At 39.4% G+C, this 18,869-nt stretch overlaps 1 protein-coding gene across 3 annotated transcripts; it reads left to right on the forward strand.

Annotated features, from left to right (window-relative positions):
• Positions 1 to 3,393: 3,393 nt before the first annotated feature.
• Positions 3,394 to 18,453, forward strand: rnf208 (ring finger protein 208). Of its 3 annotated transcripts, XM_052117063.1 has the most exons (4): positions 3,394 to 4,069; positions 15,696 to 15,795; positions 16,028 to 16,189; positions 16,324 to 18,453. In XM_052117063.1, exon 4 carries the CDS (start codon positions 17,313 to 17,315, stop codon positions 18,096 to 18,098), a length of 786 nt encoding a protein of 261 aa, XP_051973023.1. In that variant the 5' UTR covers positions 3,394 to 4,069; positions 15,696 to 15,795; positions 16,028 to 16,189; positions 16,324 to 17,312; the 3' UTR covers positions 18,099 to 18,453. The 3 variants fall into 3 exon arrangements, with proteins under 3 accessions (XP_051973023.1, XP_051973024.1, XP_051973025.1); XM_052117064.1 differs by having other exon boundaries at positions 15,696 to 18,453; XM_052117065.1 differs by lacking the exons at positions 15,696 to 15,795; positions 16,028 to 16,189.
• Positions 18,454 to 18,869: the final 416 nt, after the last annotated feature.

Below are 18,869 nucleotides of genomic sequence, written 5' to 3' on the forward strand. Positions count from 1 at the left end.
AGAGTGCAATAAAATATTTTGTTGTTGTACATTTAGATTAATGTACATTGTTTTTACCAACTTTTGTTCCTAGACTTTAATTGTAAACCCAAGGAAAAACGAATAAGTTATGCTATATAGTACTTTGTATTTTCTTGTATTCATGTCAAATTCCATTTAGCTGCTACTGTAGCTAATTTTACACATGCATGCTATTTTTCTTTGCGTAAATTTAACAATGTTTACCTGTCCAAAACCTCACACTGACTTTAAAATAAAGTACAAAGAGTAATAGTTTCAACTAATAATACAGAGATCTTCGCCGCTTTATTTTGCAACTTTTCAGATGCACTATGATCAAATCAAAGCTGAACATTTGGGTCTATTTTTTTTCTCTTATCAACCAAACTCCCAAAACACATGTTTTTACTTTGCTTTTAAATTTTGGTCTTACAATTTTGAGAGTTCACTTGATGTATTGATTTAAAAATTTAAGTAATTAATTTTTAATTATTATTATTAATTTATTATTATTAGTTTATTTTGTGCCTGGGATAAGGAGAGATTATATAATAATATTCATCTTTCTACCATGGTATGTATATCCAATATATTTCCTGTAATATGATGTTAATTGAATGGTTTCTGCCTTATTGTAATAAAATAAATGAGCTTCAGTATTTATGTAGCAATACTTGTCTTTATGTGTTTTTACATCATTTACACCTCTGAAATGTCAGGTGAGCAGAGCCAGAACTCTTACAAAAGGTGTCAACACAGCAAAGTTAATTGGTATTTGCACAAAGATTCTATAGATACATCTGAAATCAAAGTCCAGGAATATCCTGGGTTCCTCAATCTAAAGCCACTCAAGAAGCAATGAGTTATCCATTGGTGTGATTCAATAATGGATTTTCCAGAAGTATTTCCTGAAGTTTGGGACAATTGGGACATTCATTTGGTTGATTAATTCACAGATTTGTAAAAAAGCAACAAATTAAATGCAATTTCTAGTGTACTAGATTTACAATTTGTTTGCCATTTCACTTTTGAATACGATTACACGGCTCTCTGGAATACTTGCAGAAGCCGCACCAACATGTGTGTGTGTGTGTGTGTGTGTGTGTGTGCGTGCGTGCGTGCTTGTCAGTTTTCAAGTAGGACTTCGGGTTCGGGTCATGTTTAGGTTTGTAATGAATGAAAAAATAAACAGGCTTACCCGACTTGCATGCGCTCTCACTCACAGATATGCGCAAACAGATGAGTTATGCCTCCTACACACTACACGACTTTCAAAGACATCGGATTGTGGTACTATTCATTTTACACAACTGTCTGTCTTGTCATGCAAGTTTTCAAATCACATCAGAACATGATGTGTATGTTTTTAATCGCCTTTACATAATGTGTAAAGCATCATATATTTTATTGGTTACAATATGAAAAGTACCTCCTACTGAAACATCTTACTATTTGCTTACCTGACTGTCCAAGAGAATTGGCAATTTCTCTCTAACTCTCCTCTTTCTCCACCCGGTTGTGGTACAGTTCAGATGAAACATAAAATCTGGTGCTCCTGCAAATTTTTCACAAATGTTTCCTTCATTTCTTCATTTTCTTGATACCGTAGCCATGCTAGTTGATGTTCTGTGTCAGGTACATCAGGACTCCTCCCACTGAATCATCCCATGCCCCATTTCTTGCTCTCTCATTGGCTGTAGGTCAAATCTGCAGTTGAATTCAGTCAAAACACATTTCACATTGCGTGATTTGGAATCGCAGACAGGTCCAGGTATTTAACATTCTAGATATCTTGCTGACATTCTTGCAAATCGCATCTTTGATAATACAAACATTGCGTTTGTCGCTCATGGGAGTGAACTCTGATTTCGGGCTTTTGTCGGCGATCTCCAAAAAGCTGTCTGAAAACTGAAAATCGACACTAAAATCGTGTATTGTAAACTCGGCATTAGGGGCCGTTCACACTAAACATGTTTTTGCACACGTCTGTTCTGTTTTCTCATTGTTTTGCTATGTAAACACATGCTGGACGAATGTCTTTGACATTTGCACCATGTCTCGCTTTTTCTACAACGTCTCGTGCAGGATAAAAATAACTTTTTAGAGATTACACATTTAAAAAAAACTCATTTTGAGACAGCTGCTCTCTGTTTCACTCTTTGCGCTGCATCTAGATTATTTTTAGCACAGTTATCACAAAGATTCAACAATCTGAACAAGTTCAGGCTGCATAGAGGGGACTGTTGCAGTGTTTCATATTATTCCACATTGTTCTGCACCAAGTGAAGTTTCAGCAAATAAACGGTAAATCGGAAAAAACGGTAAAATGCATTTTTTTCACACGGTGAAAACGGTGTATGTGTACTGTTTCAGTACTGTTATGAATGTTGCCTATATGCTTACATAAAATACAGCCTATTGCAACAGTACTAGGAGATGAAATTAGATAGTAAGTACTGGGTTCGGGCTTGTAATCTGACGGTATACTTTCTATAGCTTGGTACATATGGTTCCACATATGAGGACATCAAATTTTAAGAAAACTATTTGCTCTAGATTTTGTTTAGTTTTTTGCTTGTTAGTTGCTACTAGTAACAAATAAAAAAATGAAATGGAAAATGCACTCAGCAGTAACGTGGGTGTATCAGGAGGTTAGCATGTGCATGCACTATTCACATTTTGTGTAAATCTTGTTCTTTCAGTTTGTGTATGCATATAAAATCATAAATACACTATTCCCCTCTGAATCCTGTGGATTATCTGTTGGGTCAGCACAAGGACATGTATAAAGATAAAACTGATGAAATTCTCAGTCTGTTATATAACACAATCCCCTAGCCCAACATCCACATGCTGTGATCGCTCAACACATTGCATGGCATTTGATAATTAAAGCACTACCATCTATTCGAATACATATCAGCTGAACATTTGCACAGCTTATATTAATAAAATATAATGAACGCTAACTGTCAACCTTGCAGATGATTTGTTTTTAGCTTTAATCTGTTAATGTGTCGCCCATTTGTTTTCAACATCTACGGCGTGGGCAGATCTGTGAATTTCATGACAAAGCGTCAGAATGTTCCAGAGCAGCTGAATACAATGACAAAATGCAAATGTGTGTGAGTCTGTGCAGTTGCATCTGTACACTGTTTGTGTTTGAGCGAGAGAGACAGAAAAACAAAGAGATGGATGGAGACAGAGAACGAGAGCTTGCAAAGGGAGGGGGGATGAGTGGGGGACTCTGATTGGTTGGAATGTTTTTCTGGCGATGAGAAAATGTGATACAGCTTGCAGAGGCACTGCAGCAGAGAGAGAGAGAGAGAGAGAGAGAGAGAGAGAGAGAGAGAGAGAGAGAGAGAGAGAGAGAGTGAGTCTGTGAGGAGGAAGAGTACGATATACACACAGAAACAGAGGCATAGCATGCACTTGTGAGTCAGAGTGCTTCTGTGCGTGTGTGTGGGGGTGCGTATAATGTGTGTATAGAGAGACAGACAGATAGAGATAGAAGGGAAAGGAATTCCACAGACAAATGGTGCTTACCGTGCTGTAGAGAAAGATATTGCTAAAAAATCTATCATGCAAGTGAGAATTCCAAGAAAGAAGAGGTCGGACAGAGTGTGTGGACATTGAAAAGGAGGAAAGCGGACCCAGACATCCATGAAACCTCTTACACAACTGATCGAGTGAGTGATTGAATGAATGATTGACCTGACGGACACAGAATTCGACCATCACGGGACCAACAAGAACATAGTTCACCTTAAATCTTTTCTCACGGCGGTGCTTTGTGACGTATCCAACATCTCGACCTCCATCTTTCCCATCCTCCACCCTTCCATCCATCTTTCGGCTTCTGGAAACAGGCAGGGAAGTGTTTCCTGCGTCTTCACATTTGCAACAGGGGCATCCGATGCGATGGGTAGACAGCCTGAGGCAGCAGCATCAGAGGGACTTTGTGTCCAAATGCAAGGAGAGACACTAAGATCTTTTAAATAAATCAAATCCACTGCACACGTCCAAATCCAGAGATCTGCTACTAAAAACACAAGACACATATATACAGGTAAGGATGCCATGATGGATGTATTATTGGTGTATTTGGTGGCATATGGTATAATTAGATGGGTTTACCTTTGTGTGTGTGCACGTGTATGTGCGTGTCAAATATTCTACACTGTAAAATGTGAAGATGTGTTTTGTTTCCTTGAGATACTTCTATATATTGTAACTCTAAAGAATAACTTTCATTGGTGTAACCTAATGTATATAGGCACATTTATTTCATATGAAAAATATTTGACTTTTTTAGATTATGACAAAATTCAATGTTTGTTGGAGTGCGAAGGTTATGAAGGTTTGGGGAATATGCAGAATACTTGTTTTTAAAGCTTTGTTTGCATGTTATATGTTCTTCAATGCATATCTATATATATATATTTTTTTTTTTGCATGTGGTCTGTTCAATTGTGTACGAGGGAGTCTCTTTATCTTTTGTATTTACTTCTGCATTTCTGGGTCTCACTTCCTATATTGCACTACTATTCTTGTGTAACCATGCTGACCATGTTGTGGAACAGGGTAGGTTGCAGTTCATGTTTGCATTCACACACGCTTTCCATCAATGACACATTATGCGAGTGGGCATCTTATCACATGGGGCTACTCTGACACACATGAATCAACATCTGCCGTTAAGATAGTAAAGGACCTGTGATTGAGAGTCATTAAGTGTGTATATGTCTGTGTTGCATGCATGGTCGCTGCAGTCAGGATGGGTGCTGCGTATGCTGCTCTGGTTGCATAACTGCCGCTGCTGGCACACCCCTCCCACAACACTGCACTAAAAACTGCTAACAGATGCACAAAGTACCTGAATATTAATAACCATGAAAATATCAACCCAACATCTAAAAGTTCCTGTTTGCTCCTGCCTGTACTGTAGATTCAGCCTTCTGACACAATGAAGATTGAGCAATCAATATTGTCTGTCAATATCTCAAAGGAAGACAGCAGAAAATGTCTGTGCACCTAAGGTCATGGCAAAATCAGCCTTGCTTTGGCAAATTCTGACTTTGTGATGATGTATATTAATGTGTTTTGTGGTGACAGCATTTAATCATCACTACATTGTCAAAAAATCTTGTCAGCAGCATTTCTATCGTAATAAATCCTAATGGGATCAAGCAAGAGTCGTTTAAAAATCCTTAAAGATTAAAAAAAGAATCTGCTGGATGTAATGAAATTACTATTTACAAGTTTATCCCTCAGAATCTCAGTTTATCCAATTGGATCTTATTTGATTCTTTGAGGATTCTTGTTTGAAACCATAATTATTTGATTGCTCAAACAAGATTTGTTTGGTTGAAAATTATGGTAGAAATTCCTTTTCCAAGGGGCGTAGTTTCCAGGGAGAGGTACTACCCCCCCACACACACCCATAATCAAAACAAGCAAGTACAACTCCCCCAATATTTATATCATGATCAATGGAAACATGTAGATGCTTCACGCTGCAACCCCCCAATATTCAAGCCAAATCTACACCCTTACCTTTAGTATTCCTTTAAGATTTTTTGACAAGGGTTTTTATATGGGCTTCATCATTTTGAATAAGCTATATTAACTGAAAACAAATCTTATGGTAATATATTATCTTCTAATGTAATTTTGCTTCTTAAAGGGATAGTTCACCCAAAAATGAAAATTCTCTCCTCATTTACTCACCCTCATGCCATTACAGATGTGTATGACTTTCTTTCTTCTGCTGAACACAAAAAAGATTTTGAGAAATTTCAGCTCAGTAGGTCCTCACAATGCAAGTGAATGGTGGACTTTGAAGGTCCGAATTGCACATAAAGGCAGCATAATTGTAATCCAGTGGTTAAATCCATATCTTCATAAGTGATATGATAGGTGTGGTTGAGAAACAGATCGATATTTAAGTCCTTTTTTACTATCAATTCTCATCCCTTCCCAGTGGTAATATGTACATAGAATGTGAATTGCCCAAAATAAAAGAAGAAAAATGTGAAAGTGAATGTAAAAGAGATTTTTAGGAATAAAGGACTGAAATATTGATCTGTTTCTCACCCACACTTATCAACCTGATGATGCATGTTATTCCAGCATGATTTGAAATTTTTTCCATAAGAGCATCTTATGTACTTCAATGGAAGCAAGTAAATCTGACCTTTAATAACAAAGAGTTAACATGGTCATTGTCACAAATTTGCTCATATTAGTGTCCTTGAAATACTGTAGAATCTGCTGAATATGTCTTCCGCATTTTATGCCATAACATTTCCTTGTTTAGATTTTTTTTATTTTGTATTTCCATTTTTAATTTAGACTTTGAAGCCAAGAATTTCAATTTAGTTTCAACTGTGGGACCCCACTGTACACACACAGCGACCCTTTCTAAGACCAAGGACACAAACATAGTCTGTCTACACATCCACCAAGTATCACACAGTGCCAGAATTGGCAAATATATATATGTAAAACAGTTAAAGGATGGGCAAGGAGGAGGCGAGAACCGGCTTGTCAACATAAATGATAATTTAATTAAACTCAAACCAAAAGCATAAACAAACACACACATGACGGACATGCCCGTAATTCTCTCTCTCTCTCGAACCATCGTCACCGGCCGCCTTTATCCCTCGCGTGCTTCATCAGGCCGATTGGGGACCGGGCGTGCGATATTCCGACCCGGCCCCGCCCCCCTCCGCTCCACAATATATTTTTGTTTGTTTCACAGAACCACCTTAAACTGATTCTGCTTGTTCTTGGGAATTTATAATTCAGCAGAAACCTCCATCAACTGACTTGTTTGTTTTCTGTCATTGAAAAGAAGCTTAAGTTTGTGGCAAGTGCCAATGTTATATAATTTTTAGATCTTGTAGGTATTAGTAGTCATCACAGGTACAGTAGCTATGCTGTATGTAAAGTGTGATTCTAAATCTAAATGCTAGAAATTCTAAATATACAACATAAATCCTTTTATGTATGAACAACTTGTACAAATGATTACGAATCTTAGCTTCATAGGAAATTGGATTTATACGTTTGTTTATTTTTTTATAATTGATCATTATTGTGATTAATTTAATTTGTGTAACACCATCAATTCAGAAAAATCTTTTCTTATTCGAATAAAGTTTAGTTACCTTTTTTACACATAACTGAATGTCCCAATATAGGGTTGTTTCTGAGCATTCAACTTGGTGAAGAGTGTCCTGTGCAAAGGCTCCAACAAGTTCAGTATGGACCAGTCCACTTAAGATACAACAGTTACGAATATGAATAAGATCACCCTGTGACTGCATGTGTGAGATCTACGTGGCCATAAGGGCAGTGCTTGGGTCAGGCGAGATGAACAGCTGATAACATCGCTGACACAGGACATGGTGCCCTCTTGGTGCAATCTCACTGCACAAGTGGAATGCATCCAGAGAGAGAACGAGATAGCGGGAGGCAGGGAAAGGATGTGGTTAAGGAATGTGCTGGGTGGTACCTGTGTGTATTTTTGTTGTGTGTATGTGAAAGTAGGAGTGAGGGGAGTATGAGGACAGGAATGTTCTGTCAAGTATGACTGTGCGCCCATATGTTTGCTTGCTTTCTGTGTTTTTATTAGGTTCTGTTGACATTAGTGGATATTTTCAGTGATTTAAGGCCAGTTTTGTTCCAGTTTGAGTGTCTATTTGTGTGGAGGTTCCAGGACGTACTGGAATGCAATACCTTGACAATGTGATAAGGTTGAAAATGAATTCAAGAATGATGTTGACTGTTGCTTTATGCAGTTATTGAGCCTGTCAAACTTTTTTTTTGTTTATATTTCTGCCTAGCGTTTTAGAGTAATTATTTTTTCTAACATTGTGAGAACATTCATAGAATAATAATAATATCAAAAGCAGAGTTGGGTAACGTTTCTTTTAAAAGTTACTTGTTAGAATATTGCGTTATTGCATATAATAATTTTATAATTAAAATATATTTTTGTGGAAAGTAAAGCGTTTTATTTCTTTAGTGTTACTTTTGAAGTTTTTCTCACAGCCACTTTCTCTTCTGCTATGTTATGCATTCCATACAAATAATCCATGCACTGCATACAAGAGACATTACAGGTCATGCTAGCTACTGTACAACACTCATGTCAAAACAACATAGTAAACAAACAGATATTTAGAAAATATGTCTTCACATCATATTTATATGTTATGATTTGTTTTTCCATCAACATGGCAGCCAGTATGAATAATGAAGAATAATCACTGTCTTACATAAAGCAGCAAAGTCCAACACTTGAACCTGCATCATATATATCATCATGTGCTGTGCCCATCGACAATGCCAGAGCAAATTTAAGATGTTTTTCAAAAGTCAGGATAAAATTCTGTGGGGATTACCAGCCTAACATGTTCAAGGAACAAGTCTGATGAATAAATGAATATTTTTCACTTGATCTACGGTGCGTACTGATGCCACAACTTCAAAGGCGCTTGTTGATACAACTTGGAATTTAATGCTACCAAAATGTCATAAAAATGGTTTGTTTCATGAATCAAACTACTTGTTAATTATAAAACAAAAATGTAGAATATTTTTAGAAACTAAGACATTATCTCTGCGTACACAAACATGTAGAACGTTGCTCTGAGCCACTGATCCAGAGTCAGCTTTTTTCATTCCACTCTCCTGGTTACAGGGAGCTCTAACACAGAGCAGTTCGGCTGCTTAAGTCCATGAATTGAGCGAGTCATGGCCAGTGGAGGACTAGTCTTATAATCCCTCTGCCTAAATGTGTTTACTGATTTTTTTAATGCATTGTGTATTAACACACAAATCAACCGCGATTCACTCAACTGAATGTTGTTGAACTCGTATTATGCTAAAAACACTAAATGCGCATGCGCGTTAGCAAGTTGATTGACAGGCGATGTATGCATCTAAAAGGTGATATGCTCTTTTACCTGCAATGCAGGACTTATTTTCTATATCTATTGACTATTGGGTGCTAGAGCTTCTTGGTTGAACGTTCCAATTTCTCCCATTCATTTAAATAGAAGTGACTCATCTCTATCTGCAAAATAATCTCTGGCCTCACACTCTATAGAAATACAATGCTCATCATGCACTACGTCTCCCTCCGAAGTTTGCACACTTTTACTCCTGATTTATCACAATACAGGGAATGAGGTGTAGAAAAGAAACACGTTACTTTATTTAAGAAGTAACTGATATTATGGTCTAAAATAAAACTTTATTCGTTACTCTAAAAAAGTAATATGATTACATAACGCACATTACTTTTATCGTGCTACCCCCAACACTGATCATAAGGATGTTCCATTAATGTTATTTAAGAAATATTTGTTCTTAAACTTTACATATACATCATATAACATTCTGTTAGGTAGGTTTTTGCGGCATTATATGTGTGATATTGACACTGTACTTACAAAACTGTGCCATGGTTTAACGATGTTGTTTTGGACATATACCATCACCAATATATCTGATAAAGACCAGGGTACCACCATTAATACCATGTTTCTGATTTATTTTGTAACATGGTAATCTTTGAAGTATCTTGGACAGGGTTGGCCTTTTAAATTACAGAACACATGCTGTAAAATGTAATTTGTAATGTATTCCGTTACTTCAGCACTGGTAGATTTTTTTCACTTTTTTTGACTATAAAAACTCTGCCAGTACTACAACATAAAATACACATGTTAAAAATACATTCTCTGAAAAACCTGAATATCTTATGCAGTGTTGTTTCTTAAACAAGATTTGTAGATATTTTTACAGGAAAACAATACTAAATTATTATCAAGAATATGATTTTTACCCTAATATCAAAGGTCTTACTAGAAAAATAGAAAATATTATCCAACGTGAATTTTCTTGATAAAAAAATATGATCGGGTCTGGTAACATGTGCATGTAAAATGGATAGAAACAGCATTTTAGCTTAGTGTTAAGATGACAATTTACACAAGGTTTATTTCTATTTCTTCTGCTCCAAAATTGCTTCAAACTTACTTCTCTGTCTGCTTGTATGAGTGTAACACATCATAAGATAGTGTTTCACTGCTGATCAAATACTCTTTGGATAGCATCATATTTATGTCTAAATGTTTTCCAACTGAAAGGACTAAATATTAAATGAATCAAAAATCTTCAGTAATCAAAATACATTTTGAAATACAAATCTCAAGATCGAACTTTCACTCAATTCAATGCACAACCCTATACAATGCGAGTAAACCACACACATGTGACCATATCTCCTGCTATATGACAAAAAAGGTCTGTTATTAGCAACTGGCTGGTAAATGTTCAGATTTCACACACCCGTCATTGAGTACTATAGTGGAGAAGAAGTTATTAGCTTGTAATTAAATTTTTTAATATGTAATTAAAAAATGTATTGTTTAATACTCTTTCTGTTCTTTACAGTCAGTAGTTTGTTAAAAACAACAAAAAAGAAACGTTTAATTCTAATCACACATGGATTCACTAAAGAAATCATGCAAGTCTTCTTGTTATATGCGCTTGTCTTAAAGAGACAGTACCAATTTAGTGCATGTTCTACATATCAATGTAAATACTTGTAAATAGTACAAATTATGCAAGTAAACAATAATGCTTAAATTTGACCAATGGACCATTTTCACACTTTCGCGTTCACTAAGCAGAAGTCTTCATAGTTGGGTAAACGGAACTATGGCCACTGCCAAGGTGTATGTTTTCACAGTCTTTCAAATTTTTGCCTGCATTATGTTTGGAGACATTGAATGCAGCAGCCATTAATGGTTAAATCTAAACTCAAAGGTTACAAGTTGTTTTCAAGGTTATCTGCTGTCACATTCATGGACAGATGAACACAATGCAGACAGAAATTGAACAAAATAACTTTTATTAACAATAACACAAAAGCTGGGTACAAAAGCAACAGAAACCCAGACTAAAGCCAACCTGGCTGGGAAAACAAAAAACCCCATGAGAGGGAAAACAGTAACATAAACAACTGAATAAACTAACTAAGGGAAAAAATCAAACAGAAAGCACTGGAACCAAATCTGGGGCGATAATAAGAAAACAGTGCTAAGCTGACCAACAGGACAAGACAGGAGAAATGACAATGAACTGATGAAGACTAGACCAACACAAAGAGAATATAAAGGGAGGGAAATGAGGATAATGAGGGGAAACAGGTGAGAGCAATTGACAGAACAAGGATAGAAAAAGGACTAAATGAGGGGGCATAGACAGGTAAGCACATGGCTAACAGACAAAAATCCACGTGCAGACAAACGTAAGAGAAAACCAACCAACACAACAACAAAAAAAAACATTAAAGTCAGAATACTTCCTCACAGGAAGAAAGCAATACTTAGTGGCAGGACCCTGACAGTACCTCCTCTCTGGGGGTGGGGTGGGGGGGGGGCAGACAGGACAGCCCAGGACGGGAACAGAAGCGCAGACCAAGGCGGGCTGGAGGCCAGAGTGGAGCAGGTGGAACAGACCAGGGAGGAGCTGGTAGTTCCAACCAAGGGAGGGAGGGTGGGGGAAACCAGGAGGGCGGCTTCAGGAAGGGGGCATGGTCTGGTAGCCAGGGGGGTTGGTTCCAGGAAGGGAGTGATGTCTGGTGACCAGGGAAAAGGCTTCAGGGAAGGATCGGGGTCAATTGACCAGGGGGGTGGCTCCAGGAATGGAGCGGGGTCTAGAGGCTAGGGAGGAGGCTTCAGGAAGGGAATGATGTTAGGTAGCTTCATAACAGAGAAGAAGTCAGGAACTGCCGCTGGGCAGAGGTAACTGGACAGATAGGTCGATGGCTGCAGTGGGCTGGACAGACTGGTATATGGCAGCAGGGGACTGAATGAACAGGAAGATGACCACAGCAGACTGGACAGACAGAAGGGTGGCCACTGGAGACAAGATAGAAGGGTAGGCATCTGTTGAGAGCTGGGCAGACACACTGGCTGCTGGTGAAGGGACAGTCTGAGCAGCAACCACAGGGGAATGTGCAGACATGAAATCGGATGCTGGACAGAGAGTGAGGTCAAAGTTGGCTTCTGGGAACTGAAAAAACTGAACAGTGGCCACTGAGGTTTGGGCAGGCTCGTCAGTGTCCGCTGGGGAGTAGACAGACTGGGTGAAGGTCACCATGGCCAAAAGCGCTGGCAGTGGCAGGGGTATGGCTTCCATGGCCATGAGTGCTGGCAGGGGAATGGCCTCCACAGCCATGAGCGCTGGCAGGGGAACGGCCTCCGTGAACTCTGGCAGTGGAACGGTCTCCATGACCGTGAGCGCTGGCAGCGGGCGAGCTGCAGTTGCATGGGACTCCTCCGGGCAAAATGCAGCGCCGTGGGACCCCTCTTGGCTCAGAAATAGGGGCCCGTCTCCTTATCTTCTTGCGGGTGGTAAATAGAGCAACAGTGAGTTTGGCTGCCTACTTGCGGTCAGCCACAGATTCAACCGCCACTTGGCAGTCAGCAGCAGGACCCCCAGGAACCTCAAGGACCTCTGAGGGAACCCCTACTCCAACTATTCAACAAAATCTCCACCTACTTTAGGCGACTCACATGGTCTACCACATCCCAGTAGGATCCACTGAAGAAAATTCCCAGCTCCTCCCAAGTCATCGGCTCAACGAGACCACTGAGGAACAGCAGATTGATCTGAACATCTGCTAGACACCACCTCTGTGAAATCCATCACCCTAAATGTAAAAAATCACAATCTGTGAGTTGTACTTGATTAAACAATACTTTTATTGGGGTTGCAGAATGGGAAGGAGTGGAGAGACCAATGTTCTGCTCCATCTGACTGCTAAACCTGTCAAACTCTCGTGTCGGTTGTTATGTGTAATATTTCCATTGAAACCATGACTGTCCAGCTCATATTTCCACCTGTGAGTCACTGTTGCAAATCTTGAAAATACTGTCCACAGTCAAAAGTGCTTCCTTGTTTAATAGCGAAGTTATGATCTTCGTGTTTAATTGCCTGAACCCACCAAGCTCGTACAAAGTTCAACATCTTTTGGAAATTCATGGAAACACAAATGCGGCCGATTTCTTTTAGAATTGGGACACTGTAGTGGCACTGGTTATTACTGTTCTTTCCGATTGTTTCCATAGTTTACCCAACTATGAGAACTTCAATTTCAAGAACGGCTGTGGCTGTGGTGGTAGAGCAGGTTGTCCACTAATCGCAGGGTTGACGGTTTGATTCCCGGCCCACACGACTCCACATGCCCTTGGGCAAGACACTGAACCCCAATTACTCCCAATGGCAGGCTAGTGCCTTGCATGGCAGCTCTGCTGTCAATGGTGTGTGAATATGTGTGAATGGGTGAATGAGAAGCAGTGTAAAGTGCTTTGAATTTAAAAGTTTAAAGTTTAAAGTTTAAAAAAGCACTATATAAGTGCTGACGATTTATTAATGCAGACGTGTGAAAAGGGTTCATTTGCTGAAAAAATTATGATAAAATATTATTTGTCAATTTTATATTTTTTAAATGTACCTAGAAGTTTCCTTTAAAATTAAGAGCATTCGCTGACAGATAATTATATTATATGTAAGCAAATCGGACATAATTGTAACAGAAATGTTCCCATATGGATCGATATTGAATCAGAATCTAATCGAATCAGGAGCTTGTAAATTGGTATCCAACCAAATCAAGAAATCTGTATCAATACCCAGCCCTAACCATGATATACATCAGTACAAAAATACAAAGTACCAAAGCACTGTATACTGTAATGTCTGATACTGTCACTGTACCATGGTTCAGCCACAGTTCTTTTTTAAGGCTGTTTCTTAACAAAATGCTATAATAAATTACACCCCCTTGTGTCAATATTTACTAATCGGTTTTCCTAATATGGTCCAGCTCATCTCAATCAGTTGCTGTCCTTTCATCTTCCTCTCTGCCTCTCTTCAATATGTTTTCTGCTGACAGAGTCAAACACACACATGATTTCATTCCTTCCACTGGGCATGCAGTGGCGGGCAGAGCAGCAGGTGTTTGGGCTGCTTTAATATCTGATCTGCTGTCTGATTCTCTGACAAGCCTCTTACATAACGGAGTAGCTTGTCTTATCAAATGTGAAATCCTGTGTGTGATGCTAGCCAAAAGAGGCTAACCATGTTTCTTGTTGCATTTTAACAAACTAAAGAAGTAAAAGAATGGCAATTAATTGATTCCCAGCATTGAAGTATTATATCAGACATTGTATTGACTGTAACTGTTTATGGTTGATGCACTGGAAAGTATAAGACTCAAGCTATGATTGAATTTTAACAACAACAACAACAACAACAACAACAAAAAGGTTCTGTGGGATTATAATTAATTGCTTTAGGCATTATAAAATACTGTATAAAGGTGGAGATGAGGAGGAAGAGGGATGCCAGAAGAATCTTCAAAGGTGTGAGGGAAGCGGCTAAATAAATCTTTGGGATATGATTGGAAGGCCTAGATGAACAAGCTCCTCCCAAAATTACATTTGAAACTCAATTTGTTTTTATTATGATTTGACTTTCTGGAATTCTTGATTCTGATTTAAATCAATATGAATTCTTCATTAAACTTACATCAATATTTTATGTCCATTTATTATAATTTTTAGTAAGAAGCCATTTAATATGCAGGATAATGTACAGCCATTTGTTATCATATATATTTAAGATCTCTATGTCTGAAAGTATGAGAATCATTTCACTCACCACATCTCACGGTTTCTAACACCTATGCACCAGCTGACTATGCTGATGTCAGAACGCTTATTCACACATTTGTGTGTGTGTGTGTGTGTGTGTGTGTGTGTGTGTGTGTGTGTGTGTGAGTACGCACGCACACCAGTGAGAGCGTGTGGTTATTTCTGGCTCTGCCTCGCAGCTCTGTGGTTCTGTGGCAAGTGCAACTCAGTTGAATGTTGCTGACAGTTACTGGCTGATCTGTGCCACTATCCTCCACAAAAGGGAGGATGATTTGGAGCCACATCCTGTGTTCACCTTATTACATTAGTAAAAACAATAGAACTAATCAGAGAGATGGCAAACAGAATGAATAGAGGTTATGATGACTAGTTATTAGGTCTGATTAGTCAAAATATTGTCTAGATGCTGGTACAAAAGGGGAGTTTTTTGTGTGCTTGCGCATGTTTCTGTGTGTGGTGTGTGTGGGCAAGAGGTCCACGTCTTTGGGTGGAACACTTTTGCAGTGGAGTGGGAGTCTTTACAAACGGATAGATGGAGAAGAAAATATATAAATAGAGGTTTGACTTATGGTGCATTCACGTCAGAATTGTCATATTTACGAGAGGTTATTCACAGTATGTTAATTCACCTTCTTGAAAAATATCAAAGAAAAAAGTCCACGTTATTTGCACAGATTTATTCTTTTACACTGTTAGTAGCCGTGTAAAAGTGGGATAATGTACAGTCAACCGGTTGTTATCGCAAAATAAATCCCTTTAGGGTGATACAAGATCCCTCTGCTTCACATCAGCGTCCTGATCACCCTGTCAGGGTATAATGTAGGGGACTGTACATTATCCCTTATGTATCAGACTGTCAAATGTGTCACTGTAGCTACCTAACTATATTTAAATTGGAAGTGTGTAATTTTCTGCCACTATTTTTTTTTTTTAAATAATGTTTTCAAACAGGTTTCCTGAACAATCCTCCTTCCTGCCATTGGTTGGTCAAAGAGATAGTCCCACCTCAAACTCATGCCATTGGTTGAGCCAATGTTGTTATTTTAGGGAGGTCAGTATGCTTAAACAAACAAAGCATCTGTACATAAAAAAATGTGAAGAGATTTTACTAGGCTGAAATGTATTGTATACCATAACCACAACCTCTCCTGCCTTAATACACGCCAGCAGCCATTTTAGATTTGGTGGACTTCTGCAATGTTGCTACACTACAGTACGTTTATAACATTACTTTATAATAGTTGGACAGATTGTGATCAGGTCTTCAATCTCTTTCCCCACAGTTCTTCTAGGTGCCCCATAGGACCACAGAAGGCAGCTGGCAGCTAGAGCAAGAGACTGGAAAAGATGCTACAGGGTTCCAGATATCTGCTGTGAATGGACATGCTGTCTAGATCACAGCCTGGCCGAACACTTTCAAACTGCACAGAATCAGCTCTTAAAATGTATTCATTAGAATTTCCCCAGTGCTCATTTTCTTTGCTGTAGATGACAGGGGACTTTTAAAGTAATTGTTCCCAAGAGTGCAGTTGTTGTATCCTCGCATTAACATTACCTGAACTCTTTTTTTCCTCCACAGGAAAAGAAACAAAACTACCTATGAGTCTGAATATTTGTGCCATGTTGGGAAAAGCACTTGAAGGAAGGAAGGTCTGGCAAGACTCCTGAGACACTCTCAGACCTGTCACTTCATCAAAGAGTGGACACACTTACTGTCAGAGTCAACACAGACTATTTGTGGAATTCTGGGCTTTTAAGTGACTGGGAGAGCACCTTCCAGATCTTTCCAATGCCACATGAGCACCTCCCAAAAAAGCCTTTGCTTATCAGAACACAGGTCATGGAAGTGTAGCCAATATCGAGAAAACTCTAGAACAGAAAAGGGGCATACCACAACGGGGACCCAAAAAAGGAAAGATATTCTGTGTGATTGTGACACTGAGGTGGATAAAACTTCTGTAACAATTGTTGCATCAGTTCCTTTCTGAAACTCAATAGGATTAAACTAAACAATATTTAAGATCTCATTATTCTCCTAAACATATTCTGTGTTTAGTCCTTTATTGTATTTAAGTCAAGATATATATGACGAAATTGATACATTTGCCAACATATCTTTTGATATTGAGTGTGACACACTGTGTAGTGTTATAATATCTTTGAATATCCTGTTACTTTGTTCCATTGAGTATCCTGTAAATGAACTATACTGAATTGTGCAATATCAGTGAACAGGGTGTAAGTCATTGCCTGAAGACTCTTGGAGCCGCAAACTTCCACCTCTCGAAACCCCTGAAGTAGAACAAAGACATCTGTTGTCCTTCAAGGTTTTTTGTACTCTAGAAGTTCTGCACTGGCTGGAAGTCTTTGTCCATCTGTGCCACACATAGACTCAGGGTGATACAGCCTGTGACCAAGGAGGGACTTTGAGACAGAAATGGACAAACCCATCCATCCTCATGTCCCCTACAATGGCTATGTGTCCACCCCCAGTGCACTGAAGACGTAACCTGCAGGACCATAAGCTACACACAGATCCTCTGCCCACAACACCAAGTCAAGGTTTGAATGTCCTGCCTGCGGCGCCAACCTGTGACCATCCCCATGGACACCGTCAAGATCATCCGGTCAGAGAAGTTTCCTCTGGAATGTCCAGTCCCTGTGACCCAGCCTCGCTATGCCCCACCTCCCCGTGTGGCCTGGGATGGAGGTGGCGAGGGGGAGGTCATTGTCAACCAGGCATGTGGGCACCTGACCATGGAGGTCAATGGCAACAACGTGGTCCCATCCAGAACCCTAGTGTCGCCCCCTGCCCCTGTCTTCTGCCGTGAAGCCAGTTACCGTGCCCAGCGCAAGGCCAGTGCATCCGACATCTGCTACCATCAGTTCCACTACAAGATGGACAACGTAATTGTCAACCAGTATGTGCTCCGCTCTTCCTCCACCTCTTCTTCCTCCTCCTCCACCTCCTCTGACCCGGTAATGCCATGCGAACCACTAGACTGTCCCACTTGTGGACACACCTACAACTTTGCCAGCAAGCGGCCACGCATTCTGTCTTGCTTGCACTCAGTGTGTGAGGAGTGCCTGCAGATCTTGTATGAGTCCTGTCCCAAGTACAAGTTCATCTCTTGCCCCACTTGCCGCCGCGAGACCGTGCTCTTCACTGACTACGGGCTGGCTGCATTGGCCATCAATACCAGCATCCTCAGCCGGCTGCCAACTGATCCTGCAGGGACTGTGCAGTGGGGCACCGATGGTGACCGCAGCTGCTATCAGACGGTGCGCCAGTACTGTCAGTCGGCTTGCACTTGCCACATTGCCAACCCCCTCTCTTCCTGTGGCATCATGTAGACCAGAAAGGGCAGATGACCTGCACAACTCATCCCAAAAACTTTATCCACATGTGCCCACCACTTCAGTCACACAGATTCCCCCTCCCTGAACAGTCACAGATGTATCTGTATATTTAATAGCACAGGATGCTATGTGGACTTGAAGTGAAAAAGACACTTGTGCGCAAAGAGAGATATCAAATATAAGAGTAATGTATTTTATGTATGAACTGATTTTCCTCTAGCCCTCAATCTCTTGTTTGGATGTGTTTGTCATTGACATCTCTTTACATGGGAATGCCAAGGGAAGTCTATCTCCCCCCAAAATAAAGACCAATAAAGAATGAAAAGTTAAACTTTTGGTTTGTTTCAAAGGTAACTTAGTAGCTCAGTCCCTAAGGGTAACACACACACACACACACACACACACACACACACACACACACACACATCACTACACATGACACACACACATATATATATATATATATATATATATATATATATATATATATATATATATATATATATATATATAAATCTTGTCTGTCTCTTTCTTCTATGCTAGCTATTAGCTCCAGCCATTTTGAGAACTTGGCAGTGTGATGCTATAGATATTGTTGTTTTTTGTATGACAGATTGCTTGCTATGTACCTAATTTGTAAGTGACTTTGGATAAATGCATCTACTAAATGACTAAACATAAATGTAATGGCACCAAATAGACTTGGAGGCTGTTTTCGATCACTTGTTTGTTTCCATTGTCTGTACAAACAGATGAAAATTGCAC

The sequence above is a fragment of the Xyrauchen texanus genome, chromosome 44 (genome assembly GCF_025860055.1).
Source record: "Xyrauchen texanus isolate HMW12.3.18 chromosome 44, RBS_HiC_50CHRs, whole genome shotgun sequence".
NCBI classification, from domain to species: domain Eukaryota; kingdom Metazoa; phylum Chordata; class Actinopteri; order Cypriniformes; family Catostomidae; genus Xyrauchen; species Xyrauchen texanus.